At 33.3% G+C, this 24,002-nt stretch overlaps 3 protein-coding genes across 9 annotated transcripts in view; 2 read left to right on the forward strand and 1 right to left on the reverse strand.

The window, feature by feature from the left end:
* Nucleotides 1-2,770: 2,770 nt before the first annotated feature.
* Nucleotides 2,771-3,634, forward strand: crok (crooked). Its single transcript, XM_015327015.2, has 3 exons — nt 2,771-2,941; nt 3,107-3,268; nt 3,350-3,634. The coding sequence occupies exons 1-3, from the start codon at nt 2,875-2,877 to the stop codon at nt 3,577-3,579; spliced, it is 459 nt and encodes a 152-aa protein (XP_015182501.1). The 5' UTR covers nt 2,771-2,874; the 3' UTR covers nt 3,580-3,634.
* Nucleotides 3,635-4,228: 594 nt separating this feature from the next.
* Nucleotides 4,229-9,453, reverse strand: LOC107069578 (uncharacterized). Of its 3 annotated transcripts, XM_015327016.2 has the most exons (7): nt 8,361-9,453; nt 8,142-8,289; nt 7,140-7,479; nt 6,316-6,876; nt 5,880-6,216; nt 5,464-5,584; nt 4,229-5,250 (listed from the first exon to the last, which is right to left on the reverse strand). In XM_015327016.2, the coding sequence occupies exons 3-7, from the start codon at nt 7,344-7,346 to the stop codon at nt 5,160-5,162; spliced, it is 1,317 nt and encodes a 438-aa protein (XP_015182502.1). In that variant the 5' UTR covers nt 7,347-7,479; nt 8,142-8,289; nt 8,361-9,453; the 3' UTR covers nt 4,229-5,159. The 3 variants fall into 3 exon arrangements, with proteins under 3 accessions (XP_015182502.1, XP_015182503.1, XP_089026293.1); XM_015327017.2 differs by lacking the exon at nt 8,142-8,289; XM_089170167.1 differs by having other exon boundaries at nt 4,229-5,584; nt 8,361-9,449.
* Nucleotides 9,454-11,028: 1,575 nt separating this feature from the next.
* The window catches only part of sfl (N-deacetylase and N-sulfotransferase sfl), a 500,037-nt gene continuing 487,063 nt past the window's right edge, over nt 11,029-24,002 (forward strand). For 4 of the 5 annotated variants that reach the window (XM_089170139.1, XM_089170137.1, XM_089170138.1 and 1 more), the window contains exon 1: nt 11,029-11,355. The gene's annotated coding sequence lies outside the window, so the exon portion shown is untranslated. The remainder of the gene's footprint in view (nt 11,356-24,002) is intronic. The other variant, XM_089170141.1, reaches the window with a different exon arrangement.

Here is a 24,002-nt window from a genome sequence, read left to right on the forward strand (position 1 = left end):
CGTTTACTTGGAAGTCGTTAAAATTATATGTCTATTACGTACAAATGATAAGTGAGTTACTGGAAGACTTTTTCCGATATTCACTTACTAGACTTGTATAGTGTTCGTATTTTAAATGTGATCATATTTGAAGTGAAAACTTCTTTAGAATAGAGAGTGATTTGTTTTTCTACGCATGTTTTTTTTTGTATCGGTTAGAAAATGTGAGCCACGTGTAACATTTCAAATTTCTTCGTTTCTGAAAGAAATGAAGAATGGAAGGACAAAGCGGGGTCATTCAAAGGATTCGGACACACACACACACACACACGTGCGTAGAATGTGTAGTTACCTACCGGAATATCCCTGTGGTCGAGACACGCCTCGGTCTCGTAGAAGATTGCACGAAATTATCCGCTTTTTGGAAAAAAATAAGAACCGGTACACGCCTCTTAAGGGCCAGTGATTTTGTTCGTGAAACGAGAGCCGTTTTTTGAGCCTAAGTGGTGTGCTGATTCACGAAACGATACGGTTGCATTCGAAAGCAGCTCGGAGGCGGACCGAACCGATATCGGTTTATAAAACTGTATTCTTGTGTGAGGACATTTTAAATCATTTACCCATCATTTTGAAAGCTAAGACGATCACGCTACTTTATTCTTAACTAGTTATTACGTTCGCGTACGCTTTTATATATTTATAATATATATCTATTACCTTTACCCTTTCCCTGTAATAAAATCCTTTTATTCATGGATACGAATCCTTTCAAGTACCACAGTTATCTGTGCAATAAATAATTGTAATCATTCGCATTCGTATGTGCTTGTATTATTAATCACGCGTAACGGAACGCAGGTGTATCTAATCGTGGAAAGATCCGTTATCGCTTTCGACTTTTATCAAAGTGATAAATTTAATATATATATAAAGCACGTTCGAGGAGCTTAATAATAAATATCGAAAGAAAAATTTTACCTTTTTACGTGACTCTTTCCATTCCTGTAAATTGACGTAATTCCTAAGCTTGCATAATAAACGTGTTTAATCTTAATAGAGAAAAATAAATAAACAAAAATTTATAAAAGTATTTCTATATAATCATCGTGTTATTTTACAAACGAGAACAACCAAGTATTGTATATACTCTTTTAACGATTCTAGTTACGTTTGAAGGAAGTCAATGTCGATGAAACGATCATTTCGTTAACTATCCTATCATCTATTGTAAATATATATATTATACCTAACGCTTTATCAAACAACAACGTTAGAATTGTTCACGCTTGATCTACGAAGCAGCACGAAGTATTACTTTTACGCATCAATAGCTCGCTAAGATGATAATAACAACGCGAAGGACTCGATGAGAATAAAAAAAGGGTGGAAGACGAAGGAAAATTGTAAGGCAAATTAGACATGTGCAATTATATTATATTACAATAAACGATTTACGGAGTAGTAGCTTTAAGCGAGTTCACCTTCAAATTTGCTTTTCACGCTGTTTCTTTGTCTCGTTACATGCCGCGTACTTGTTCCGTTTTAACGATACAACAGGCAAAAACGAGAAAGTAAAAGAAAGAGGAAGAAAAAAATAGAAACAGAAAAAGACTGATTCTATTTTTGTTTGTGTCTTTCTTTTTGGCAAGAACATCCCCTTAAAGTTCTTTCCATCCCCATCGAATCACGGAATTAATTCCCACGCGTGTGACTTCGAGAGACGAGGCAGACGCTCGTCCGTATGCTTCGTAGTCCTTGCATCCTTTTAAGTTAAAGGAACGATTCTTGGTCGCTTGAATGTCGCGCCGGCCTAAGGGACATCGTGTATAAATCACTGTCTGCAACTTCTACCGGTAAGAAAGTAGGGGAAGACGAAGAAAAAGAGAAAGAGAGACAGAATGAGGGAAAGAAGGAAAGAGGGTGAAAGATATAAAAGCACAGAGAGAAGCGCGAGCCCAACGATTCCAGCAACCTCTCTTCTTCCCCTGCTACTTATGCTAATGCCGGTAAATCAATTTATTTATATTTATTTATAGCATTCAAATGTTTCCCCAGCTCCCAGACTGAGCCTCCTTTCCAAGGATGGACCACCCGCGAAATTTGCGTTCGATTCTCCTTCGCTACACAAGATTGACCCTATTCTCCCTTTCCCTCTTCAACTCCTCACTTTCATTCTTCTAGAACAAACAGAAAACACTCTCTTCTTCGATTCTTTTTTTCTAACACTTTTACTTCCTATCTTTCAAATATAAAATAATTAATATGATTCTTTTCTTTTATTTTCACATCACAAATAATAATAGATTAAAATTTAATTTTCTGTTAAGTTTTAAATAAAATTTCAAAAATGTTTTATAAGTTGATAGTAATTATTTGATTTTGTAATTTGTAAAACATTTGACTCTAATTTCTTCTTCGTTTACTAATAAATGTGTTTATAATTATGTCCTCCCATTTCCTCCCTTCTTCTTTCCACTTCTCCTTCCTTGTCTTATAAAAACAACGTGCAATGAAATTAAGCGCTATTCGGGCGCGGCTCTACTCGTAATGATCACGTGACTCGATTCAAACCGAAAGAACACGATCGAGTCACTGACGTAGCTTTAACTATTGATTCCCCGTTTATATTCTTATTATTTTATATATTAATATTTTGTGTGACTAGATGGTAATTTTAATTGTTGTGATATCAATTAATTGTACTTATAAGTAAGTTAATGATTTTGCAAGAATATAATTAATTAATTTAATAAAATATTAAAAAATTATGAAATTTCAACAATCTTTACAGAATTTTGTGTGTATTTCACCTGTAGCGTCGCTAGTTGAAGGCGTGTACATTTGGGCGTCAGTTTTGTGATATTTTTGTTTGAATGTTTTATTATTTAATTCGGAATGACTTCGACAAATGTAATTCGCTTGACTGCAGCACTAATTATCCTAATTTGTTGCATCGAACAAGGTGAGGTTAAATTAAACAAGAGAATATTTATACTTTTGACTTATAATATAACCTATAAATGTGGCACTATTAATTAATTATACGTGTATTTATGAAACACTTTTGTTTTTACTTTTTTATAATATTAATCAACTCATAAATAATACATATATTTAAATTTTGTAGGTTATTCCATAAAATGTTGGGTATGCAGATCCGACTCTGATCCAAAATGTGCAGATCCTTTTGATAATTCAACAGTTCCAATCACAGATTGTAAGCAAGAACCAGATTTGGAACATCTGAAGGGTGTACGACCTACCATGTGTCGTAAAATACGTCAAAAAGGTGAATCATATGTTAGAATACTTACTTTTTTCTTAAGCTGTATCATTTTCCTATTCTTTTATTTTTATATTTGATACGTAGTCAACGGTGAATGGAGATACTTTCGTAGTTGTGCTTATATGGGTGAACCAGGAATAGCGGGAGATGAACGCTTTTGTCTAATGAGAACCGGAACTTATAACATATTTCTGGAATATTGTACATGCAATAGTAAAGATGGGTGTAACTCGGCGCCTAAGGATCATGGAAGTTTACTACTGCTATTACTTACTATGGTAATTCCATTAGATTATGTACTTCATCTTTTTTAAGAATCGCTGCCAAAGTTAACGAAAGAGATCTGAATCATTAAATAGTTTAAAAATATTCTATGAGTGCCTTTGTACCATAAACATAAAAAAAAGTATTTAGTACTTATGCACAACGATGATGAATCTTTGTATAAAAAATAATTTACAAAGAGTAAGCGTAGCATGTCTTCTCTTAACTCTTTCGCAAGCACAATTCTTTTTTATAAATATTTTATACCAAAAAGATATATCTGTTTTTATATATGCAGTAATTTTTTCACTAGTACTAAAAACTGTACTCGAAAAACTAGTTTTCCATGTCAGTACAAATGACAGATTTAACAAGCTTAGCATTAGTCTGATTTGACAATCAGAGTAGTTTTTAATTTAGATCGTTAATTACATAAAGACACATGTAATTAACTTTAGTAATATTGGAAAGTTTGTATGAAAGATTTTTTAATTTATACATATATATGACGTTCTTTTTTTGTATAAGAAAGTTATTTACTTACTAAATCAACTGTGTGAATATCACACAAGCAATGTTGATAATATTGTATAATAATAGACAATCAATAATCCGTCCAAGATTTATAATAATCAAATATTTTATACATCTGTAATGAATAATAAATCGAAGATTAAAAAAAGATATTAAATACACATATATAGAATAAAATATATTATTAATAATACACACATCGAATTTTTAAAAATAATTCTCTCTGCACGCATAATGTCGCATATCTCGATAATTACATTTATACTCGAGGAAAATAAAACAAGTCAAATAATATATACATTAAATTAAAATGGCACCACCCATAAGCATACGTTAACTGTTAAAGCTGCGTCTACTTATTTATCGATGTCACATATTAAACATTTATATTATTATTTGTATGAAAAAATAGAAATACGTCTATGATATAATGTTGCATAAAAAATACATATTTTGCGCGACAATAGATCTTAAATATAATATTTATTTTTGGACGTCATCACTAGTTAATATGACCACTACAATCACGTTCATTCAATTAGGGCTTCTCAAAGTGTCTCGTTACCCCGTACGGCGTCACTTAAATAAATTTTAGAGTCGTAAAAACTTGTACAAAATGTAAAAATTGTAAAAAATTCTTAGATACGAAACAACCAAAAATTAATTTAAAATCAGTTTGACTACATTACAGGTGTAGTATGTCTATGACTTTATGATAGTTAAAGAAAAGATAGTATACAGTCTATAAACAGTGCCTTTTTTTTTTAAATATTTGTTCAGGTAAAGGATATTGCTTAAGGAAAAAGTTAGAGAAGCCCTGTATAAGATTACTGTTAAACGGATATGTAACAATAATTTATATCAAACTTCAGTAATTATAATTAAATTTCCTTGATCACCAATTAATAACAATTTAATTTCCAAAATTTAGTATATTTAAAATTAAATAACACCAAATCACAGTTATTCTCTCTATATCTTGATTTTTAAAATTTATCAGTCAGCTTTCTTCATTGTTATCAACAAATACCTCTTAACACGTTGAGCGCGACGTCCGCCATCAGTAGCGGACACTAGACTTTCCGTTTAGGCCGCGTCAGCCACCGCTGGCTGACAGCGTATAACACGATATTTCTATGGTCCGACGGAGACTTCCTTGAAAATGAGCGTGGCCTGACGGGGACTTCCTTGAAAATGAGTATGGCGCTTAACATGTTAATTTAATCTTTTCTTATTTAAAAATATTTTTAGTAGACGGTTAATATTATCAGTATGCAAACTATAAAATTCCATTATATAAACAATCTTTTCTACGAATATCGAAGAAAATCTATTTCTAAGTAAAAAAGAAAAGAATAAAACGGAATAAAAATAAGTTGATTAGAAGATTGCACTTTTACTCAAATGATTGCCATTTCGTTATTTGTTGTCCTGGTTTCGCTAGTGCTTGTTTCCATTGCTCGGCGTAAGGCCCACCAACGTCGGGTCCAATCGCAAAATGACCAACTGTCGTTTTTTTACCTAAAACCATTTAATTGCGTATTAAAAACGTCGATTAGAAAAATAACCATTGATACAGATATTAATTTGCGTGATACTTGAATAAAAATGTCTTTCGATAATAATAAAGAATATTATTAAGGTCAAGCTGATAAAAGTATTAGATATACGTTCGTTCGTAAAGGAAGATTCGTTTAACTAGACGTTATTGCTTAACTCTTAGCTAACTTGATTAATCAATTTGTGCAACAAGTAGAGAAGGCAACGTTTCAAACGATACCGAAGAGAAGAAGTTATATTACAATCAGGATCGTACCCATTTTATTTTTCGAGACGTATTTAATTACGAAGCTAACGTCCTTGAGTGCACCATCGAAAGGATTTTCTACAGAGACCCTAGCCATGTCTGGTGAAAATTTCATCGAAACGCAAGGACCGAAACGACCGCTTTTCCAAAAATGCGTTATCCTGCCGCTCTCGATGACTGACATTTTCAGGTACATTTGTCCTTTCAATAATTCGTGTTCGTGCATTGTTTGTAATGAACATCTCATACGATGGAGACATAATACCAAAATTCCACTCGTTTCTTCCTTTTTGTCCGTTTTTTCCAGACAAAGGGACAACTCGAGTTTTCCCTTTTTATTTTCTTTCTGAAATAATGGTAAAGCTTTATTAAGTGAACAAAAATATATAAAAATTTAGAATTATGTGAATGATTGAAAAGTAATAGTTTAAAAAAAGAATCTAACTTTGTCTTCGGCAACAGCAATACCACTGCTGATCGGTTTGAGTGGTCTCCACAATTCACCGGTTGATACATCACTGGCGTGTTTCGGTTTTGGTGGTTTTATCGTAAAGTTTTTTGAATCGAGTGATATCGTAACAGCACCGACTGTTCGTCTTTTGTCAAAGATTTTCCTTTCGCTTATTTGATCTTCGAAATTTTTCTCTTGTCCTTTACTAAAAAATTGACCAAATATTTTATTCTTGCAACCATCTTGATGATCATTCGATGATCCTTCCTGACCCTTTTTACTAGTCTTCTTTGCACACTCTTTCATAGGAGATAAATTTTTCTCCTTATCTGCCTCCTTCTTTTCCGTAGCAATCAAAGGTTTATCTTCGAGAATGGCGTAGAGCGTGACTACGATGAATTTCGAACCATTTATTTCTTCCTCGACGACTTTCGACTTACCAAACTTGATTTTCGTTTCTTTTCGCAAATGAAAAGTGAATTCTTCGTTCCAACGTGGCCAGGATTCGTTCCTCGTCGTAGTCTCGAATTTTTCTTTACTCGGTATCAGCTTCACCTGAAATTTACATTATTCGGTCATTCTCAACAAAATTAAAAACAAAATATTCTTTTCGAATTTTCAATGTGTGTCCTTGAATAGAATACAATAGCTTAGATAAATGAAATTACAACAAGAAATCTGCAAATTTAGTTATATCGAAGAAATACAAAATATTGAAATTGCAATCTTCTCTCTATCGAACAAAACATACGATCTATGTCCTTGTTCTTGTATTGTTATGTAATATAATGGGTAACATAAATTCTTTTATGATTCACCTTAACGACGTAACTGTTGACTCTGGTGAATCCAAAATTTTGCGGTAGATGTCTAGCACCAATGACGGTTACGCAGAGAGTTTTTTCGTTTGGCGAATGGACAATTCTGATGCCTACTTCCGGTTCTAAATTAACGGTACGATCCAAAGGCGTCGACACATTTTTTAAACCATTGTCGATTAAACTTTTAAGTTTTGCCAAGGCCATATTGTTTCTCTTCTAAGATATTCGTTCTAACGAATTATTTTTCAAATCGTTGATTAACTCTTATTGATTCTGGACGATTGTTCGTTGAGATAACAAAAATCGACTACCAAAGGTAGACATCCGGTGTTGTTCTCTGAAAAATATCGTTCTTACTGTTAGATGATCATTACGATTATGTTAGTACGTAGAAGGAATAAGAATATTGATGTGCTTTGCTGTGTGTAAAGAATATCAATATTTTGACATATATGTAACATTATAGTTCATGGTCTTTTTGTATTTGTTATAAATTATTACGATCACGTTAGTAACTGGTTGTGAATTTTGTTTCACGCAAGATTAAACAATAATTCTTCGAAACGCTTTAATCTAACTATTATCAGTTTGGTTGATCTTGGTGTTTATCGAAGTATTCAATATACGTAGGCATAAATGTTTAATTAATGAACAAAAAAGAGTGTTTCTATGTCCGATTAAAGAAATCGATATCGATTGATACACGTGTATACGTTAAATTATTAAATACATTCTTTTTACGGATCGATAAACACATATCTGCTATAAAATAAAAATAAACCCTGACAATTGTTATTCTCTATATCTTAAAACGCATTACATATGACAGTCTATGATAAATTCGTGTAACAATAATAATGTTAGTCCCCAAATATATTGACACTAATGCAATAGCAACAATAGCAATAACAACGAAAGCAACGATTTAAGATACGTCATTGAGAGACTCTTAATGGTCTGTTTAACTTTTTCTCAAGACAAGAAAAATAAAAGTCTTACCTTAGCAACCGTACACCTGTTTCGATTTGTATCTCACGCTTCAGGTATATACCTAATACAGGTATCGATCGGAAAAGGTTCTACTACGAGTTTAGACAAAAAATGACTAATACGCATTTTCTCGTTGAGGTAGGATTACCAAAGATTACTACAATATTAATTAGATATCAATATCCTATCCACGATCTTTGATGATCCCGAGCGTTGTTGTATACGTACCATTTATTTTTCAGAATGTTCAAAATGCTGCGTATTTATTTTGTTCTTGAAGTATACGAGTGAGATAATGAAAAAAAACTGTCCGGTGTTAATTTTAAGATCTCGCACATGTAAAGATTATAGGTATGATATTCAAGGTCATTAGAGGACAGTCGCAATGGCAATTTTCTGACCACCTGATGCAGTAGCAATAGCATCAGAACGTATTTCAATGATCTTATTTCACCGACCACTATGATTCAATTTACGAACGATCGTTCGCATTTCTAAGCCACGCTCAAAGTAGTAAAACATCGTTGCTAGTTCGATTGCTTTCGTTCTAATTGACTGGATGGCTGACTGACTAGCAAGCAAGTCCGATAAACACAACACACTTTACACAACACTTTCAAAGAAGAATTTTGTTAATAAATAAATCGACGATAACGAATATGACGAAGCCTTAAACGTACGCGTGGATCGAATTGAAAACAATTGTGTTTTACTGTCCACATTCGAGAAAGACGCGCCACCGTGGTATGCGGCTTCAGTTGACGCGTGGGTTCGCTTTATAAGAGGCTTACTGGGTACCCAGTGACGGACGAAATTAGGGTTCTTATATCAGGCCCAAAATTGAACCTTGTTTGATCAAGTTCGTACACAAAAAAATTGGACCAAATTTTATTTGTACATATTTTTATAATTAATTGTTAAGAATAGTCTTTTGTTGTATAATGTATTTTTTATTAATTGTAAATTTAATTATTATATAATAATGTATACTATAATACACCTCAAGTACATGACTCCTTATCTTATCTATAATCTTTTAATAAATTATTAATAAACTTGTTATTCTACATAAAGAGTTATAAACATGGTGCTTATAATTCGGAATACAGACCTAATACTTAGATTACGATTAAAAGTGGTGGGAGAAAACCGCCTATACCGCACGTTGTACGATCATTATAAACTTCGTTTGCGTGCGATGCCGCCTGTTGCGTCCATACAAGTTGGAGTATATTCGTGTAAACGCAAAATTCGTACTACCACGTATACCCGAGGAACTACGCTACGTGAATGAGAGTGTGTCATCGTTCTCAGGACTGTACCATTTAAAAATTGTACCTGCGTCATTAAAAATAACATTGAGTACAATAATAAATAAATTAAATATTTTGATCACATTCCTATGTATATTTTTATAATGATGAAGCAAAGATTCAGATGCGGAGAAAATGGAGATTCACGGGGTAAGAATTTTATCATAATACTTGATGATTTTGTTCAAGGAATGCAGTACGGTGAGTCGTGTTGCATGGTTAATGAATAGCAATAGCTTCATTTAAATATCAAATGAACATATGTTATGTTTATTTAAAATTTTTTTTCTTCGTATCTGAAGATGTTACTGGATGAAGATCGATCGCGACACACATATACACATACAATATAATTGAAATTTTACAAACATTTTTATCTAATTTGAAAATGTTTAAGATCAAACACGTCGATTAGAGTTTTATGCTTATCAAACTATATTAATTTTACGTGGGATACAAAAAGATGTTACTGACAGGATTGATCGACCTTCGAGTTTGAAATATATATACTTATCTTTGTCATATCGTGTTTTATAACTGTCAAGGAAATGGATCTATGAGGATAAATTTCAAAGGATTTCGTTTATCGAAATATTTTCTTCGCGATTTAAATGTGACGAGTACCGTCGTTTTATGATGTCATACTTATTATAAATAATTGCAACGTGCTCGTGCTTCATCAGCCATTAGATAATACATACCCACAATCTCCTTTATGATGAAAAATTCTCACAACCTTCATGGTCTATGTCTTTTAACTTATGGTAGCTTGCTTATTAGAAATAAAAAAGATTATATCTAATGTTATTATACACACATACACACATACACGAAAATAGTTGTATCATAAAAAATACGAGGTTTTTTAATATAATTTTCTAACTTACCTCTAAAAACTTTTTTACCTTCCAAGAAAATGTTAACTTAGTTTACTCGGTTTACTCGTGTGTTCTATAATTTCAGTTTAGTACGAACCACAAAGAAGCTGTGCTAGCAACGTTTGCTACGTTACTTAGATGCGAGGGTTATCGTCTCTACTATGTTTACGCATTGGCTTACTTAGTTGCACGTACGCTATACGTTTGTACAACCCGAGAATGTATGTACATACGTGTTCACGTTGAATGCAAATTCTTGTCGATATTGGTGCCGGCTTATCTTGGTTTATGTTCTGGATTTTCTCTTTGTGTCTAGAGTTCGAATTACCTTACCAAGTGCAATTTTTTCGGTTAACGTACGCTGATCCAACAGGCTTTTATATGAATTATTGTTCCCTATAAATGATATCATCCCCTGCGTATTTAAACTGTTTCTCTCTTTGTATGTTTTAATCTATTATCTACGTAAAAACTAACAAAAATAATTACAAAATATCGTTGAGTTCGAAAAAATTTCGATTCGATTTTAGTCATTTGTTTGTACAACTAACGTAAATAAAATAATAAAATTCAAATAATCTTTGTGATAAAATGAAATCTAAAAATTCGAAACATGCGCTGCAGGGGGGGGCGAGATATCGAATAAAATTTAATCGATTGAAAGATGGCGCGTCTTACTCTTGATACTGTCACCCACGCCGTATTTCTCTGTCTCTTTCTTTCTAATTACAACAACCCCTAGTCACATTTCCTCCCGCCTTTGAATCAGCTGTTCGCCAACCGCCATGGCGCACGCGATGTCAAAACGTCGGAAACGTTTTCTTATTTCGCGAGTTTTACCCTTCGAAAGGATATTCTCCTGAGTTTCGATTATGTAAATACGCGTATTACAAATATTCGTTTGTCCTACATATTCGTGTATTATGCTTTCGCAAAAAGTATTATTCCATTTTTCATTTATGTGATTGTCGTCGTGAACGTGATTTCATTGGAGGGTTGCTCCGTTTGCAGATTTTTTTCAACCTCTCAGGGGTGAGTTTATCGATTCGAATAATATTTTCTATTTTCTTTTTTCTTTTTCTTTTTCCTTCTCTTTCTCTGTTTAATTTTTTCTGTCTCATTTTAGTGCTTCCCCGAATATTATTTTACTGATTTTCTTTCTGACAAAAATATCCGAGCCTTTCCGTAGCACTTACTTTGATCCTTTGTTTACAAACTAACTTAACCTAACCAAGAAAAAAAGGTGTGAAGTTATAAGATTCAATAAAGAGAATATTTGTATGTTGACATGTTCGCAGCTATGTTAACACCGACACGACCGTACAAAAGTTACAAGATATATGATACAAGCGTAAATTTTATGATAGTTCTTAATTAACAAGATAATTGTTATGGATAATATTAATGAATTCTTTGACGTTGTCTTTTACTATAAGTTAAAAAATTTATGTGAAAATTCTTTTTTGGATATTTCTTTGTCAGAATTGGTTTTAAATCTCATTTATTTGTGATATATAATTGTGCGTTGCAATTAGTTAACAAAAAAAGAATTATTCTAACCTACAATAACTTAAATGGAATCTATATGATCCTTGTAAAACCTACCCCTAAAAACTTAGAATGAAAATCGCGAGATGGCACCACGTATTCTCAATCCTGACTAAATCCAATTTAAATGTTCTATATATTTTTATTTTTCTATAAATAGCATGTATGTAAAAGAAAAATAAAGACATACCTTTAGGAAAGGTTAGATTACCCTTTTAATATTTATAAATTAAAATTACCTTAGGTAGAGAGTCAGGGGGAGAGAAAAAGAAACGCAAATTTGCCGCGAGAAGATGTGTGACGTTATAACCGTCTCTTTAAACCTATAACATGTCATACATTTAGCAATGCAGATAGAAACGATCGATCTTTTTTAATCGAAAAATCCCTTTTCGCCTTCCGAACTACCTGACGTCGTGAGAGAGCTCTTTCAACATCGATCAACACGACGCTAAACGCATTTATAAGATGCATGCCTTTTGCAATCGTGTCGCGCTTTAATGGAACGGCAAGCCAACTCATTTGCGTATCTCTATTTTCATTTACGCTTTAAGAGATGATTTTATCGCCGTCTAATTAATTACAAGAATACTAAAAACAAATAATACCATGGAAAATTCGGACAAAGAATTGTTATAAAATATATTCACATAATTAAAAAGAATAAAATTGTACAAAAATTACTGACATTTGAGTACAATGAAATATACTATATTATATAAAAAAATAATTATACGATAAATTCTATTTATTTGATCAACATTTTATAAAAATAAATGATTAAACTATTCAGTACCGACCGAAAAAATTGTATCTATATATATAACCAGTGGTTATATATAATAGTATCTAACCCCTTTGATTTTTTTTAAATTTTGCACACTTGTAGATTTTGAGAATATTCATTATGCCTTTAGCACGTTCCTGTTCCTAAGCGCGATTCTTCCATTCACGTTCTTCGTATCCTATTTCTTTCAGGTCCCTTCTAATATTATCCTCCTATCTACGTTTCGGTCTACCTAGTGGTCTTTTCCCGTTCGGAATACCGACCAGTATTTTGCGCGCCGTTCGATCCGTGCGCGCTACGTGACCAGCCCATCTTAATCGGAGCGATTTTACGACGTTAATATGCCCGGTTTGTTGTACAGTCGATGTACTTCTACGTTATGGAGTTTTCTCCATTCGCCCATATCCTCATCACGTTTTGCATCGAAGATTTTACGAAGAACTTTGTTTTCGAAAACCCTAAATTTCTTTTAGTCCCGTAACGTAAGAGACCATGTTTCGCTACCATAAAGGACTATCGGTAGGATGATTGTCCTGTATATCCTGATTTTTAAGCGCCTAGATACCAACCTTGAGCTGAGTAATTTATTGATCGAATAAAAGCATGATAAATATATATAATAAGTAACAAAAATAAATTTTTTAGAATGCCTTATCAATACATTTGTCAGGATGATATTTGTCGTATAGACACACGAAACATACATTTTTCTCAAATCTGGATCGAAAGTTCGTTTTTGCTCCCTGTTTTCAGGGAGCAAAGTGCCACATTCCCGCCCGCTTGAATCTGTGTCAGGGAGAAAAGTGCCTCATTCCCTCCTGCTTGAATGTAGTAACAAATTAGTGCGCTTGCTTCTATTTTTTAGCGCATGCGTACTAGTTTCTTAACCTTAAAAATGTTTTAATAAATTACTGCTCATGCTTATATATATTATATATTATGATATATAATTAATGATTTTAATGAAAACATGTGTTGTCTCATATATTTTATATTTTATTTATTTTTACAAGTTCTAAAGATATTTGTTTAGTTAAATATTACAAACATAAATAGGTTACTACATATAAATTTAATTATTTTCTTGATTATGAGAGTTGTATTTGTTATTATTTATTATAATCTGTTTAAATTCACAATTCTTGAAAGTGACAAAAGGTGTATTGAAGGTCAAAGAATCAATCACTTCGTTCTCGATTTGAATTTCATTTAAATGCTTTTTTGGACTCACACAGACTTACACACACAACCTCTTCGATTTTCAACACTCCCCACAATAATAATAATTTATAAACTCCCTATTTAATTAATTAAATTTTATTTAAAAAAATATTTTTTAAACTTAAGCAATAATTTATATTTTTAATAGAATCGAATTTTATTTTTTATTTATTTTTATATTTAAATTTTTGTTTAAGTTTTTTTATATTTTATTTTATTTTTATATTTAAATTTTTTGTAAAGTGGGGGCTCCGCCCCGCAACCCCCGCCGGGGCTGTGCCCCCGGACCCCCCTGATTTCTTTTTCTGGGGGCTTCGCCCCCAAGCCCCTACCAGGGGTTTCACCCCTGGACCCCTTGCTTGTTGTTAAATTTGCATAAACTTCGCAATAATGTATTGTAAATGTATTAATTGACAACAAATAAAATAGTATATTACATACCTAGGACAGTGTAGTAAGAAAGCTGCAGCTTCATTTTACACAGCGGGAAGAGAGGAAGGCGGAAAGCGGCAACTTCGTTTCTTACAGGTACAGCGAGAGAAAAGTAGGCACTTTTCGCCCGGGAAGAAAATTAGTATATTATTATTTAATTACAAGCGAACTTTCGATACCGGTGTGAGAAAAAAATATCTTCGAAAAGGTAAATAAACTTAATTCTATATCAATATTAGAAAAGATATAGGTATCGGCTGCTGTGAGACCACACATCGCCGTTATTGTAGACTACTACACTACTACACGTCTATGCGATATTTCAACTCGCGTTTTTTTGCAAATGACTGGCCATATACGCCTAGTTCAAACACACAATGTATTTTTTCATAGACTACTACAAGTGTGCAAAATTTGAAAAAAATCTGAGGTTTACACTTCTGATCCTTTCATGGTCATTAGTTTATATAACAGTAATGGGAAACTCTCTTTTAGTGATGGATATATAAAACAAGGGGACAATTGTGGGGTTCGAGCCGTATTTGGCTGACGCTTTTTTTAGTGCTTACAAGGTATATTAATAAATATTTCGAAAGATATTTCACAAAATATGAGACTACTGAATTGTTATAAAATGTTTCTAAAAAAATGTGAATTGTTATTAAAAATTATTTGCAATGAAATTCTTTGAAACAGTCTATACAAAGTTGGGGTTGATCAGGGCAATCCAGGCAAAACATTGCTGTTATTTTTATATTTATTCATGCTTTTGATCGATCCTATGAAGTCTTATATTCGAATAACATAATTTGCAAGCCCTTCTAATTTTTTGTCCAAGAGCATTTTTTTTTTAGATGAGAATATTATGACTACAATGATCCGAAAATTTATTTATATTATCTGTCAGAGTTCTAATTATTTCAGAGCTAATATTTCTCTAAAATTTCTGATATTTATGTTTTTTCTTTTGTTGTAATCTTGTAAATGATTGAAGCATTTACAATTGCAATGCCTAGAAGAAGCTGGAAAATATTTGATAAAGAAAAAGTATTATAATTTTCGAATTACACACGCTTTTTTAGATACTTCGTTCTTGAAGTAAGATTTTCAACTAAATGCATGTAGTAAAACATTTCGTTTTAAGTGTACTTATGTTTTGTTATAAGAAGATAAGAAACAAAAAAACCTCAATAATCATCCAAAAAAGATTATCCTCTTCATAGGATACGAATTTCTTTCTAAATGTAATGTCTTACTACACTAAGTAACTACTTATTCAGTATTGTTATACTCCGGTATTGTTGTATAGCGCAATATAGCAGCGCGCGTGGGCCTAACGGAGATTTTCTTGAAAACTAGCGTGGCGATCAACGTGTTAACAGGAAATGAATAAAACTCATACTCAGAGATCTTTGAAATATTTAGGTTTATCAAAGGAAGTAGCAAATAATAGCATAAGAAACTCTGAGCGTAAATAAAAGATTTAACAAACATATTCACTTAATCTATTAACGAGAAATTAACGAGAAATTAATAGAGCTTGCTCTCAAAGATCTCCGAAATGTACCGGATAAATAAAAGAAATATCAAATATAAAAACAGGGCTCAGCGATTGACTTTGGAAATTGGAGATCCTTGCGGAGCATAGGTGTCAGAGCAGAGTTAATTTAAAGGGGATTCGTACTTGACATTTGTTATTGTATAAAGATCGAACAGTACCGTCGCCTATGTGTGGATCGAATGATCCTGACGATAGATAGACGACGGTCATTTAAAATTCATTGGGTGATTATTAGGAATGACGGTTACATGAACCTTTTTATATGGGGTCCATAAGAAAAAACAAAATATAACTGTGACTGATAGGAATCACGTAGAACCTTCCAGAAAAGATCCAGGCATGAATTCTTAGGAAATAAGATAAGATTAACGAATTATGAAATTGTAAAAGAAATAACTCATTTGAATTTTTCGATATTTTGGAAATTGCGAGAGTGTACCAAAGAGCCATTGATCCGACATAGATTTACCCAGAAAAAGAGACTATAGAATATTGTTGGCGGACAGCCGATTGAAAATTAGACGTTTAAAAGAAAAATAATGTTAAAGAATTATAAGAATGTTGGAAACCGATGTTATGAAATTATATAATCATTTAACCCTTTGCAGTTCTATGTCGCTTGTGACTCGACATAGCATTTCTTTTTGGCACGTCCTATGTCGCTTGTAACTCGACATCGCATTTCTTTTTGGCACGTCGAGTGTGGCTCGACATCGCTTTGTTTTCTGAAGCGTAATGTATCTAATTTCACCCGATTATCATAATCTAAGTCTAAATAAAATAAGATAAAAGCTAGTTGCAAGTCTGAAATTTTCCATGAATCTTGAATTTAAGGGCTTAGTTTTAGTTTTTTCAAATCAACCGTGGCGTACAATTCAAAGTCCTAGCACAACTAGAAAGCGTTTTGAAATCCTACATTTCTATAAAATAATTTTTTTTTGTAAAAAATATGGCCAAACGACGTACAACAGTGCGTGATAATGAATTTAAAAGTGATGATAGTGTGGGGGTGGTGGTGTGGTGGTTGGCGTGGTTTCAGACAGACAGACAAAAATATCTATAAGATTTTATTGAATCGAAATAAAAGAAATGTTTATTATAATATAACAAAGACTTAAGTATTAAGGTTTAAGATAAAGACCGAAAGAAAAAAGTAAGTAACCAGAGTTAGAAACCGTAACCACACTCGTATAACACTCACTCGTAACATCGAATCAAGAAGGGCCCAGGACCGCCCTCTTCACCGCGCTTATATATGCATTCACCCCTCCAATGGTCCCAATCACTTCCGTTAATCATTCTAGAAATCTCCAGACTATTTCCAATCGGTCAAACAAAAAGACTTCTTCCCGATTTCCGGTTCGGGAACATTCGAGAGATTTCGGGGTTTTTACAAACGATGACATCAGCCGATATCGTACGCTTTTCTTTCTTGCCACATGCACTCGTATCCATATCGCTGCGGGCACTCACACTCATATCCATATCGCTACAAATCTTTCATCAACCACTTCCATGTACACCATACACTCGCACTCTTACATATATATAACTGAAGATGAAATGACTAAATACCAATTTTCCTACAATAGTGATTTTTTGGGCGACATAGAAGAACAATTTCAAAGAATTAAACGGTATCATAAAATGGTTAATTATAATCTGTAAACAATAAAAAATAATGTTTAAACAATTTTACAATTTTATTTTATTTTATCTATCTATTAATTCATAAGTACGTTTCGTTAGTAAGGTCATAAATGTTTTTTCTAAAGTAAACGTTACCGAGCGGATAAGTGATTGACGAAATCCGCGCGGACCTGCTAAAACGAAACAGTGGAGAGCGCTCGAACTGCAAAGGGTTAAGGATATGATACTGTATACACAGTTTGTGTCACAATCAGGTGAAGAAAGATCAGATTTTTTTTTACTTGAACCAAGTTTGCTTCCTTTTGGAAGATTTAAAATCCCCGTGTACGTGTGAGAAGCCTGCATTCGTAAAATGCAGTGTATGTCGAAAAAACTTGTTTCGTGTGTCTGTACGACAAATATCATCCTGAAAAAGTGAATCGTTTCAGACATGCCAAAAGATTAATTTATGCTATTTTTATTGAAGTGAAAACTTTTTTAGAATGGTTGTGATTTGAAAAAATGAAACACCGCGCGGCATAACGCGGCATAACGCGATGGCATAACGCGGCGATGAAATGGCCACGATACTAACGACACATACTACCGGAGCATTATGATTTCTTTAAATCGCTTTCACGCATACAAAATGTAGATGAGTAGTAAATTGTTCTGTATGTTATGTTTGTAATTTTGTACGTTATGTAGTTAAAAAATGTTTTGAATGACATAAATTATGTTTCTGAAATCTTTTAAATGGAGTTGGGTCCCTTAAAAATTTTATAACAAATCAAATTGTTAATTTTGAAAGTGGCCTAACTCCATTCGTGGTTAGAAAACGCATACTATTCACTTAATAATTGCCACTATTTTAATAGGAAATATAAGTTTAACACCTTTAAATACACTTAAGCAGTATAACTTGTTAGTATCTTGTACGTATATTTTTTATTGCATTGAAACGCAAACCCTTCAATATCTCGATTCGAACATAAATGGAGTTAGGCCACTTTCAAAATAAACGGCCCAATCATAATAGAAACAAGTTGCATTATGATTATGTTGTACATAGTAAGTAAATAAACATTTTATATAATATATAGATCATTTCATTATAATATCGATTAAATTATCTTCAAAAATATCAATCTAATAAATATCAGGCAATTACAATTTCGTAAGATTATTTCTGGCAATTGGCCTATTCAAAGTTCATCATAAATTTGCAAGAAAGGGGCGTCTTTACTTATTCGGGTATAAAGTAAAGCTTTTTGTGAAGATGCTACGCGACGACAAGTTGGTCTCGGCAAGGTGCCAAAGAAGTGAGTAGCGGATACAAGTCGACTGAATCTATCACAGGAATGTTTCCTTCGTTTCTCGCTATACTACATTAGATTGTATACTACTTGTTTTCAAAATTTGTTTTTTATCATTTAAGTATTGTACGAATTTGATGTTAAAATAGTAACAAAAAAATAATATACAAATACATAAAATTTTGATGAATGATCCCGTTTTTTCCATAGTCTTGATCCATTCAAGTTTAATTTCGTTTCATACTTTTTTAACGAGATCACGGTCGTTCTTCTTTCTCACTTGATCATTAAGAGAGACTCTTCTCGTTTCAACGATTCATTGATCTTTCTTTTTCTTCACAATGCGTGAAAAGGAAAGAAAAGTAAAGAAAAAGAAAAAAGAATGAAGCTGGAATTTCGAACGTTCCTTCAACTCCACCCTACTTCCTTTATTTTCTCCTCGGCATCGTTTTCTTGATTTAATGAACGCGAAGTCCATTCTACTCTTCGACCCTCCAAAAAGTCTCCGCGAATCTTCTTTCAACTCTCCGCCTCTTTCTCTCTCTCTCTCTCTCTCTTACTTTCTCACGTTTTATTATAAACTCCTTTGTATAGTGCAATTTAAAAGATTACCATCTGGTTCACCTTACAAGAGAAAAAACTTTTTTCTATGTAGTATAAAAGTTCGAACCCGCTAAAAAGATATCTATGAACAGGAGTATGAATTTTAACAAAAAATTTTGAATAATATACATAAACATATACGTGAAAAATGTATTTCATATATACGTATAACGAATATGGAGATAGAATCTATCCCATAATCCAAAAAACGTATTTTCGTTATTTGACTCTGTGGTTCGGAGATGTATGCTGTTCCAAAGATCGTTGCACTCTTGATTCATTTCAAGTACCTTTGAGCATCGCAACCTTTTAAGTGCATCATTAACCATTCTCTTTTGTATCAAGAGATCAACGCCATACAGAATTTGCACGCGCGTCTTTTCGCATCGTAAAGTCGGCCCGATTAACATTTCAAGAGTACCCAGCAAATCGTACGTACATTCCATTCAACGTGTGAAAAGTCATGTTTTCGTAATTTCTTTTTCTTCTTTTTTTCTCTCCCTTCTTTTCATTATTCACCTTCATGCCTTGTCACGTCGATGCAAAACTCGTATTCCTTTTGTTTTTTTTACTATAATATTTTCAATCAATGTTTTATAGTTCACGCATATTTAAATATTATTTCTTTTCCTTTTTGTAATTTTATTTTTTAAATTCGATCTATAGAGATTTTTTATTTTTAGAAATATTCAAATGTAACGTTTAATAAAACATCTTTTGAGTTTATATTTATAAATCTGAACAAAATTTTCGAACAACTCGTTATTTATTTAAACGTCTTTATATCTTTTCTACTTCTTTTCGCGAAAAATTAAAATTGTCCACTCAAGAATCGACCATAAGGGAAGTCAAGTATTAAAAGTAAACGTTAAGTAAAATGTTTCGCACGTATTCGCACTTTTAACGCATCTACCCACTCACTGTCAATATTACTCCTACATCTAGCAAGTTTCTTTCCTCGTTGCCGTACCACTTCATCTTAGTTTTCGTAAAAGTTCTCCGCTTGAAAGGGAAAGAGACCGCGTCGTTTTAGAAATAGCTAATGAAAGGTATTGTCTTTTGGTGTGAACGAGGTAGAATGAGAGAGAGAGAGAGAGAGAGAGAGAGGGGAGAGAGAGAGTAAAAATAAATTCTTGGACATTTCTAACTTGTCCTTGGGTGATCTTCTATCGACAGACACGAACGATTCACGGGAAAAAAAGAATTTATTATTCATGTTCCAACCTTTTTAATTAATGGATTATATGTGCTCCCCTACCTTTTATGCACAAATGTTTGATTATACGTCGATGCATCCTACACATTTTAATATTCGATATCAGTGACGCTGATTAATGATAATTAGGATGAAGGAACGACCGATTCGTAATGAACGATTTAACGTTTATCTATCTCTCTCTTTCTATAGAACTTGGCCATCAATCGTTGAGGCCGTTGCGCAGACAGAAATTTCATTTATCGAGAAAGTTTAAATCAAACCGCCATTACTCACAAGCTGGCAACTGCGAGCTCGCATTCCGATTCACCAAAAGGCAATTGAAATTCGTTTCGTCACTGACTTTTCCGTAGCGCTCCATGCCAATTTTTTTACTCACCCCTCTATCTTTCCTCTCTCTTCATCTATCTATCTATCTATCTATCTATCTATCTATCTATCTATCTATTTGTATATACGTCTTCGTCAGTTTTACAATTTACCTGGATAATCGGCCATTCGAATGTTCAGATTTTTACATTTGTTAACGTTATACGAAACAAAAAATAAAATGATATATCAAAGCTTTCACAAAAGTAAGGAGTAATAGATTGTTATTAAAAGATCTAAAGACATCTATTCAGATTTGTAAACAATGAAGGTTCGAAGGTGTCATCAATTTTCGGTATACTTTAGATCCCGGTTAAATGTAAGATCGGGTGGGAAGAAGAAAAGCAAGCAAGCAAGTATCTCGAGGGTGTATCTTTCGCAAAAGGTTTTCGGCTCCAACAGAGTTTCCCCATAATTTCGCGTATTTTACGCGTTAGAAGTCTTGACAATGGCCACCAAGATTAACAGCTTTGTTCTGCCGAATTCATTACCGAATTTAAGGGGAACAATGAACGTGTAAATCTTCGGGAGTCTCGCGTGACCGCATGTGTTCTCTTCTACCCTCGCGTTTATATCTTGTTCGGCGGCTGATGCAGTATCGGAAAGGGGGTTGCTATGCCTGAATTTATATATACGCATAAACAAACACATACGCACACACGCACACATACACACACACATAGAAACGCAATCAATCAATCGTTTTACTATCGTAGATATCATCGTTGACATTGTAGTCGTCATTGTTGTCTAGGATTCGATCAAAAGCAATTTTCTTCAATTCGAGTGATGCTGTTCTACAGGCTTTACGATTTTTCCATTCATTTTGGCAAGAACGGAAACGTCCGCGGTGGTACATCGTCTAGCTTCCGGTACTATCGTTCTGTGATTTATTCAACGAACCGCTTGTCGATATTTATCGTCCCAGCCGTTTCGCAGGTACGAAACACTCGAGCAGATAAATCATATTATCGTGGACAAGTGGTGGCCAGTACGTGGCTATCTGCGCCGATGCTAAAATCATGAGAGCAAGTATTAGAGCGAGAAAGAAAGAAAACAAATGCGTAGGCATGAAAATGATATTAAGCTGAAATTATATTACTTAACGAATTCCATCGATTTTCACTCGACGTTTCCATTACGTCAATAGTCGTTTTTTCTTCCTTTGTAAACAAACGAATAATAATAATTACTTCTCGTCTGTCAATTTTATAGAAATAAAACTCTTTAAACTTTGTTACGGCTTTGGAGTAACGTAAAGAATCTTTTCGATAATAAAGAGATGCCACCGCTAGATTGGAATACGATGGTACGTTCTCGAAAGAATATTATTCTTATTGATTACTTTCTTCCTCTTCTATGCATCCCTAGAGTGCTGCTGTTCCATCTTAATAATATTATTTCTCGGTTAGGAAAAGCTCTTTCGATGAGAACAGCATCGTCATTTTCAATAATAATAATAATAATAATAATAATAATAATAATAATAATAATAATAATAATAATAATCATAACAATAACAATAATAATCATAATAATAATAATAATAAGGTGATCTCAGAATCGGAACGTAGAGCTTATATTTACGAGGACATCTTAGGTTCCGTGGCATCTGCCTGTTCGAGCTTTCGCATCGAGCTTTTCGAAGGGGTAGATAGTAGGAGAACGGAGCTTAACCAGCCTCTGAGTTTCACCGAACAGCTAGCTACGTTCTCGACAAGGCAGCTTCTCAAACGAACTCCGTATTGCTATTCTACCTCGTTTCGGTATCCTTGCCAGAGCCAGCTAGTTCTACTTCTACCGGCTTAAATTTTGCATTTAACGCTTAAGCGCCATCGGATACGGCAACCGCGCTCGCTCCAGGCATCGACTATAAATTTCATTTCCCATCCTGTTCCACGTTTTACCCTACCACACCTACCGGGGGGCTATCCCATTTCTCTCCCTCCCTTTCATCTTTCCACCCTCATGTTCCCGCTCTCCTAGTTCCAACAGTACTATCCATGCATATTCATATCGAACGATTATTTGTATCGATTTATCGTTCATCCGATGCTACGATGCTTATCGCGACGAGTTTCGCCTTTTTTGAAGTACAAACTCGATCCCTTCCTCTATCATCTTTTTCTCTCTCTCTCTCTTTTTCTTTATTCGTTTTCATATTCGAATTTTATGAAAAATTTTCTGCTCCTTTTTACTTCGACGTTACAGCGATCTTTACGAAGGTAATAAAGTTTTTTTTCGATAACTTCAATTCGAGAAAAGAATTTCTATCAAGTGTAAGATAAGAAACAAGTTAAGAACTTAGTTTAGTAATTGGTGGATGTGAGTAAGGGTCGAAAGAATTGGTTAAATAATTTGAACATGCTCTTGAAATTTCTCTTGAATAATAAAAGAACGAAGAGAAAAGGAAAATAGAAAAAATACAAGTATTTAGAAGGTTTCCATGAACATGAAAGAAAGAAAAAAGAGATAGAAGAGGGTTGAATAGTGTAGTAACAACTCGTCCAACGAGGAACAAAACGAGATATGGATATTTTTCTGGCATGGCCGATTTAAAGTGGAAAAACAAAAGGGTGAAATGGGACTTTTACTTCTCTCGTTACGAAACAGCAGCTGACTTTATTTCTTCCTCTTAAATATAACCGAACCAATGATTATTTCCTATTTGAAAGAAACTTTTCGAAAATTGGGTATTTCGTGATGGAGGCCATTTTAATTATGCGTAAGTAATTATTATCGAAAAACACGTAGCTTTTTGTCGTTATCGAAAAGTTCAATAATGCATAGGACCTAATTAAACACAAAATTCATACACGGTTCGAATAAAAGTTTGCCGTTTTTCTTGTTTCTTTCGCTTTTTTTAGTAGAGCTCAGCTCTTTTTTAATAAATATTCGTGCCTCGAACTGTATAAGGAACTCGAGCATAAACATGAAAGAGAGAGAAAGAAAGATAGAGAAAATTTTAAAACTCACAACAGCGAATACTTGTTCGTA

Source organism: Polistes dominula, unplaced genomic scaffold, assembly GCF_049000335.1.
Source record: "Polistes dominula isolate Pdom_NZ unplaced genomic scaffold, Pdom_raw_medaka contig_15, whole genome shotgun sequence".
NCBI lineage: Eukaryota > Metazoa > Arthropoda > Insecta > Hymenoptera > Vespidae > Polistes > Polistes dominula.